Below are 7289 nucleotides of genomic sequence, written 5' to 3'. Positions count from 1 at the left end.
CATTTGGCGAGCCATTGAGCGCCGGGTTTGGAAAAGTGGCTCCTTTGTGGCCGCGCTCGCCAGATTGGGGGGCTGCCCATTTGCATCTCATCAGCCATGCGGGCGGCCGGCGCGATATAAGCGCGGGCGCAGCGCCGGCGCGGCCAGGGCGCAGCGGAGACCCAGCCAGGGCGGAGCGGGGCGGGCAGCGCGCGGAGCCGCCTCCCACGCCCGGCGAGCCTGTGCGCGCCGCCGCGGATGGCACTGGCTGGCTCGGGCCGAGAGACGCGGGCCTCGGCGGTGGCGCAGGAGGCTCGGACGCTGCACGCTCGTTGACACGGTCACTGCCCGGCCGCCGCCACGGCCGCCGGCACCCAGGTAGCGTCTGCGCTCGCGGCCAAATCACCGCCGCGCCGGGACACGCAGAACCGCGTTCGGGTCGGCTGCGAGGTTCCCTCCGCCGCGCGTACGCGGGCGCGCCCTCCTCCCTCGGTCCAGCCGGGACGCCCGAGACAAAACCAGGAAGGCGACGACGCCGACCCGCCTGCGCAGCTGGGACGCTGACTGCGGCCGGCACCCCGCACTGGGCAGAAGGAGCCTGGCGTCAAGCGCGGCCCGGCGGAAGGGACGAGAAGTGGGTGCCATGGGCCGCCGCGGCGCGCTGGCCCTCGCCATGGTCTCGGCTCTGCTGTGCCAGGTGGGTCTCACGGGTTGCGGCGTTCTCCCCCTCTATCCTCCCATCCCCGCAATCCACACTGGCTCCCGCGGCTCACGCCCCCTCCCCCGCCTGCCAGGTCTGGAGCTCGGGGGTGTTCGAGCTGAAGCTTCAGGAGTTCGTCAACAAGAAGGGGCTCTTGGGGAACCGCAGCTGCTGCCGCGCTGCCACGGGGCCGCCGTGCGCTTGCCGGACCTTCTTCCGCGTGTGCCTCAAGCACTACCAGGCCAGCGTGTCCCCCGAGCCACCCTGCACCTACGGCAGTGCCGTCACTCCCGTGTTGGGCGTGGACTCCTTCAGCCTGCCCGAAGGCTCGGGTGCCGACCCCGCCTTCAGCAACCCCATCCGCTTCCCCTTCGGCTTCACCTGGCCGGTGAGCACCGGCGCGTGCCCGGGGAGGAGGGGCGGGGATGAGGGGCAACTCGGGGAGTAGGGTTTGGCAGGGGGACCTTGGAAACACCCCCTCGCACCAGCCCTGCAAGGAGGCCACGCCTGCGTGCGCACCAAGGGCAGGGGTGGGGAGGATGGAGGCAGATGGCGGGGACGTCTGGACCCCCAAGTCCAGGTGTGGCCTTCAGGTCAGGGATGACCCTGCCAGCGAGAGTACTAAGCGAGGAGGACCTCATACCTGGGCATATTCATGCCCTGTCTACTTCAGTGGTTCTCCGCTCAAGGGAAAAGCACTCGCGGCTCCAGCGCCTCGCCCACAGCCGGGCCCCTGTACCCGCAGGTGCGCCCTCTGCAGCCCTGCATTCTTCTCCCGGCTCTGCCAGCATTCACCTCTCTGCTTTGCCCGCATTCCCGCAGGGCACCTTCTCCCTCATCATTGAAGCCCTGCACACGGATTCCCCGGATGACTTGGCTACAGGTAAACAAACCCTGCTGCCCGACTTGTCCTGCCGCCCATGGAAGGCCCTGTGGACCCTCTGGGCGCCAACTCCCACGATTTCTGCACAGAGAATCCAGAGCGTCTCATCAGTCGCCTGGCCACGCAGAGGCACCTGACCGTGGGCGAGGAATGGTCCCAGGACCTGCACAGCAATGGCCGCACCGACCTTAAGTACTCCTACCGCTTCGTGTGCGACGAGCACTACTACGGCGAGGGCTGCTCTGTGTTCTGCCGGCCCAGGGACGATGCCTTCGGCCACTTCACCTGCGGGGAGCGGGGCGAGAAGGTCTGCAACTCTGGCTGGAAAGGCCAGTACTGCACGGAACGTGAGTGCCTGGACAGACAGGGTTCAGAAACTCAAGTCAGCGTCAGCAGAGGGACAGTACTGCGTTGCACGTGGGTGCCCAGGCAGGCCAGGGGCCAGGAAGTGTGTCTGGTGTAGCCTGGGACATGTGTGGGAAGGAAGGGAGCATGGGACCTGCTTCCAGCCCGTGCGCACTCAGGTCCGTGGCATGTGCCTTGTGCATGGGTAGGGATCTGGCTGGCCCCAGGGAGAGGGAGGGGCTGGGCTGCTGGCCTGGGGAGGGTGTGTATTTGCCTGCCTGGAATACCAGGATGCCCCCCGCCAGGCTAAGCTGCCTGGGTCCCCGGCTGGTTCTGCCTCAGGAGCTTGCGGCGCTGCTGGTGGGTGATGTTTCCTTTTGTCACTGGCACACTGAGCCAGCTCAAAGCCACAGCCGCTGCCTCTGGCCCCCCAGGGCACCCTGGTCGCATGGCCTGCCCCGCCCCAACCTTTTCTGCTCCGCTGACTTGTTCATACACTGGAGTCCGAGCTCGCGTGCCGTAGATTAGATCTCTGTGAGATGGGCAGCCCAGGCTGCCTGCGCTTGGCAGAAGGGGTGTGTGTGTGTGTTTACAAAGGCATGCTGGGGTATGGCATGTGTGTCTCTGCTTACATGTGTGTATGCTGACTGTGCACTCAAGTGTATGCCTGCCTGTCTGCATATGTGTATGTGTGTGCCTGTCTGTGTGAGTACATGCTGGATGTGTGTGTATGCACATACTATGTGTCTATATGCTTGGCTATGCGTGTGGTATATGTGTGTGTCTGTGTGCTTGGTGTTGGTATGTGTATGTGTGTACATGTGTATTGTAATGCTGTGGCTACATGCTTTGTGTGTATATGTGTGATATGTGTACTTGTATTATGTGTATATGTTGCGTTTGTACACAGTTGGTTTGTGTATGTGTGTGTGAAACCCTGGTGTGCATGTACGTGCCTGTGTGTACATGCTTGATGTTTGCATGTGTGTGCATATGCTTGGTGTATGTGTGCATGTGTGTGGTTTGTGTTTGTACATATGTGTATATGCGGTATGTTTGGTGTTTGTGCGTGTAACCTTGGATGCACAGGTGTATACGTAGTATGTGTGTACATTCTTGATGTTTGTACACATATGTGCACAATGCATGTGTGCTGGTGTACATGCTAGGCGTGTGCGTGTGTGTGTACGTGTGTGTACACACGCAGGGCACTTGTGCTTGCTGGCCCTATAGGGTGGGGGTGGGGCAGGAGCGCATTGTTGGGCTGGGGCAGCTGCTGGGAGAGGAGACACAATGGAGCAGCTGTCCGGCCCTGGCACCCTGCATGCCAGCTGTCCACTCTTATCTACAGTTCTGGATGTGGGGGGTGGAGCTTTGTGTGCAGAACCGGGAGTGGGGGAAGGGAAGAGAGGACTTCTGACCCTCTCGGAAGAAAAGGGGAGGGGGCTCCGGAGAGCCCTTTTGTCCTGAGCCACTGTGTGGCAGGGAGGAGTGGACGGGAGTGGCGGGGGTGGGGCGCGGTCACCCCCGGTGGGTGGGCTCAGCTCTGTTTGTCTTCCACAACAGCAATCTGCCTCCCGGGGTGCGACGAGCAGCACGGCTTCTGCGACAGGCCAGGCGAGTGCAAGTACGTGTGCGTGTCCTCGGGGTTGATGCTGCCTGCCGTGGGGTGGGGGTGTCTGCCACGTGACTGGATGCACTGAGTGTGCCGTATTCCATCCAAGGTGCAGAGTGGGCTGGCAGGGCCGATATTGTGATCAGTGCATCCGCTACCCTGGCTGTCTCCATGGCACCTGCCAGCAGCCCTGGCAGTGCAACTGCCAGGAGGGCTGGGGAGGCCTCTTCTGCAACCAAGGTAAGGGCAGCTCTGGACTCCCCTGCCCTGTGCATGACCGTCAGAGAGGCAAGTCTCCCCGTGAGTGACCCTGCCCTTTCTTTCTCCTCCTCCCCCACCCAACGTGCCCCGATAGATCTCAACTACTGCACGCACCACAAGCCCTGCAGGAACGGGGCCACCTGCACCAACACAGGCCAGGGCAGCTACACCTGTTCCTGCCGGCCAGGCTACTCGGGTGCTAACTGCGAGCTGGAGACAGACGAGTGTGAGGCTGGCCCCTGCAGGAATGGCGGCAGCTGCACGGTGAGGCAGGGTCCAGGGCTGGCCTTTGCCAGGGGTCCAGCACCTATGCCTTGGCAGTTCTGGAAAGCATTTCCTATCCTCTCTCATGCAGGACCTGGAGAACAGCTTCTCCTGTACCTGTCCACCTGGCTTCTATGGCAGGCTCTGTGAGTTGAGTGCCATGACCTGCGCTGATGGCCCCTGTTTCAACGGGGGCCGCTGCACAGACAACCCTGAAGGTGGCTACACCTGCCACTGCCCCCTGGGCTACTCTGGCTTCAACTGCGAGAAGAAGACAGATGCCTGCAGCTCCTCACCCTGCTCCAACGGTGAGGGCGAGAAACCATGCATGGGTCAGGGAGGTGGGTGCCCTGAATGTCCTGTGGAGGATACCATGTGTGGGTACCTTGTTCTCAGGAACACTGATGGGGAGCCACACAAACCCCAGGCTCAGACTGCCCGCAGCCCCCCTGTTCAGGAGCAAGTTCTCCCACCCCTGTGTGCCTTCACCCTGTGACACAGACTGGTTTCTGCCTAGATGGGGATCCCCTGCTTAGGTGCCCAGGACAAATGGACAGCAGGGCCCGTCTTGGTGCCTGTTCCCAGGGGTGAACGTGCTGTCCTCTGTGACTAACTCCCAGGTGGCTGGGATGGTGACTGACCCCCTGTGGGAACAGAGTTCTGTGCAGAGCTGTGGTTAGGGCTCATGGCTGGAGCACAGGCTCTGGGAAGTTTGTGCTTGTGTAGCCGAACCTGGCCCCTCAGAGCCTCCTCTTGCAGTTTGAACTTGTCCAGGATTCTCCGTGTCTTTGGCTTGTCTGGTGCTTCTGGGGACCTGCTGACACAGAGATTGTTTAAGGGTGCGTGTGATGGTCACAGTGTGACTGTTCATGTTCTGTGTCTGGGACCCAAGTGATGTGAGGGTGTGAGACTGCTCATGTGCTGTCCGTGTGGTATGTGAGGTTACAGTGTGACTGTTCATGTGTTGTCTATGTGGTGTGAGGCTGTGTGAGGACATAGTATCATGTGCTGTTGATGTGGTGTGAGGGTGTGTGAGGTTACAATGTGACTGTTCATGTACTGTGGCTGGGACCCACATAGTATGAGGCTGCGTGAAGTCACAGTGTGACTGTTGATGTGTTGCTAATGTGTGAGTGTGAGGTCACAGTGTGACTGTTGATGTGTTGTTAAGTGGTGTGAGGGTGTGAGTGTGAGGTCACAGTGTGACTGTTCATGTGTTGTTAATGTGGTGTGAGGGTGTGAGGTTACACTGTGACTGCTGTGCATGTGCTGTGTCTGGGACCCACATGGTGGAAGGCTGTGTGGGTGAGGTCACAGTGTGACTGTTCAGTGCTGTCATGTGGTGTGAGGGTGTGTGTGTGTGAGGATGTATTGTGACTACTGTAACCTTTGTTTTACAGGTGCCACCTGTGTAGATCTTGGCAACGCCTACCTGTGCCGCTGCCCAGCGGGCTTCTCTGGGAGGCACTGTGAGAACAATCTGGATGACTGTGCCTCCTCACCATGCTCACATGGAGGCACCTGCCGGGACGGTGTCAATGACTACTCCTGTACCTGCCCCCCAGGCTACATGGGCAGGAACTGCAGTGCCCCTGTCAGCCGCTGCGAGCACGCACCCTGCCACAACGGGGCCACCTGCCATGAGAGAGGACACCGGTACCTGTGCGAGTGCGCCCAGGGCTACGGTGGCCCCAACTGCCAATTCCTGCTGCCAGAGCCACCCCCGGGCCCCGTGGTAGTGGACCTCACAGAGAAGTTGGTTGAAAGCCAGGGTGGACCATTCCCCTGGGTGGCTGTGTGTGCCGGCATCATCCTGGTCCTCATGCTGCTGCTGGGCTGTGCTGCCACCATCGTGTGCATGCGGCTACGGCTGCAAAAGCGCCGGCCACCTGCCGATCCCTGCCGGGGCGAGGCAGGGACCATGAACAACCTGGCTAGCTGTCAGCGGGAGAAGGACTTGGCGGTGAGCGTCATTGGGCCTGCACAAATCAAGAACACCAACAAGAAGGCTGACTTCCAGGGGGACCACGGCGCCGCCGACAGGAATGGCTTCCGAGCCCGCTACCCTGCTGTGGACTATAATCTGGTGCCAGACCTCACAGGCAGTGATACCGGCAGCAGTGACACTCCTGGGCACCCAGACATCAAGGGGCAGCCCCAGGGCTGTACCGGGGAGGAGAAGGGCAGCTCTGCCACACTCAGGGGGTGCGTGCTGTAGGTTGGGCAGGGGTGGGCACAGCAGGGCGGCCTTGGGACCTTGACCACCAGCACAGGCCAGTGTTCTCACTGTGGTTCTTTGATTTTCTCCAGTGGGGAAGCCACAGAGAGGCGAAGACCTGACCCTTCCTACCCCAGCATGAAGGACACCAAGTACCAGTCGGTGTACGTCATATCGGAGGAGAAGGACGAGTGCGTCATCGCCACCGAGGTTGGTGCCGCCTGCCAGGCGGACGGGCAGACGGGCACCCCAGGGCATGTCCTGAACTCACTTCCCTTCTGTCTTCAGGTGTAGACTGGAAGCCAGGTGGTGAGATCCCCGTTTCTCTGCCCTGAAATTCCCAGGATATTTGCCCCGACGAATGCTGCTGAGTGGTGAGGGAGGCGCCCAGGGCTGCTGCTGAGGAGCCCCCAGCTCGAGCTGGTTCTCTCCCAAGGCTGCAGGGGCTTCAGGGGCTGGCCACCCGCCGCACTGCCTTCATGTCACCCTGTTGCACTATGGGCTGTTGTGTCCGCAGGCATGTGTGACCTGGTGAGCACCGACCATGCGCATACTGCCTGAGGTGGGCCCCTTGGAGTCCTGTGAGCCAGCCTTGAGTTAGAAACACCCACTGCCTTCATTGTCCTTTTTGATACTAAAAATGTGTTTTTCTAGATGAAAAAAATGTGTTATTTTTTGATTTGTAAAAATATTTTCATGATATCTGTAAAGCTTGAGTATTTTGTGATGTTCATTTTTTATAATTTAAAATTTGGTAAATATGTATAAAGGCACTTCGGGTCTATGTGACTATATTTTTTGTATATAAATGTATTTATGGAATATTGTGCAAATGTTATTTGAGTTTTTTACAGTTTTGTTAATGAAGAAATTCCTTTTTAAGATATTTTTCCAAAATAAATATTATGAACAGCACCACAGGTGTGGTTGCTGCCTCACTGCTTGGGGCTCCACCCCTTCTGGACAACCCTGCGGGGTCTCTCAGGAGCTGAGTGTGTCCTGTGTCTAGGGGGCTGCCCTCAGG

The 7289-nt window shown here is 59.6% G+C and overlaps 1 protein-coding gene across 1 annotated transcript; it reads left to right on the top strand.

Annotated features, from left to right (window-relative positions):
• Positions 1–622: 622 nt before the first annotated feature.
• Positions 623–6559, top strand: DLL1 (delta like canonical Notch ligand 1). Its single transcript, XM_040965373.1, has 11 exons — positions 623–676; positions 774–1067; positions 1502–1562; positions 1652–1909; positions 3474–3534; positions 3632–3762; positions 3878–4047; positions 4139–4355; positions 5448–6252; positions 6358–6475; positions 6554–6559. Exons 1-11 carry the CDS (start codon positions 623–625, stop codon positions 6557–6559), a joined length of 2175 nt encoding a protein of 724 aa, XP_040821307.1.
• Positions 6560–7289: the final 730 nt, after the last annotated feature.

This window comes from Ochotona curzoniae, unplaced genomic scaffold (assembly GCF_017591425.1).
Source record: "Ochotona curzoniae isolate NIBS_2020 unplaced genomic scaffold, NIBS_Ocur_1.0 scaffold_3890, whole genome shotgun sequence".
Lineage (NCBI taxonomy): Eukaryota > Metazoa > Chordata > Mammalia > Lagomorpha > Ochotonidae > Ochotona > Ochotona curzoniae.
The sequence above is the reverse complement of the archived record's forward strand: the minus strand, read 5'-3'. Positions and strand labels throughout refer to the sequence as shown.

Excerpts from the sequence above, each read along its gene's own strand:
- DLL1 (XM_040965373.1), top strand. The coding sequence starts at position 623 with ATGGGCCGCCGCGGCGCGCTGGCCCTCGCCATGGTCTCGGCTCTGCTG. Across the intron at positions 1,563-1,651 it reads CCCGGATGACTTGGCTACAG|AGAATCCAGAGCGTCTCATC; the intron begins GTAAACAAACCC and ends ATTTCTGCACAG. Across the intron at positions 4,356-5,447 it reads CTCCTCACCCTGCTCCAACG|GTGCCACCTGTGTAGATCTT; the intron begins GTGAGGGCGAGA and ends TTTGTTTTACAG.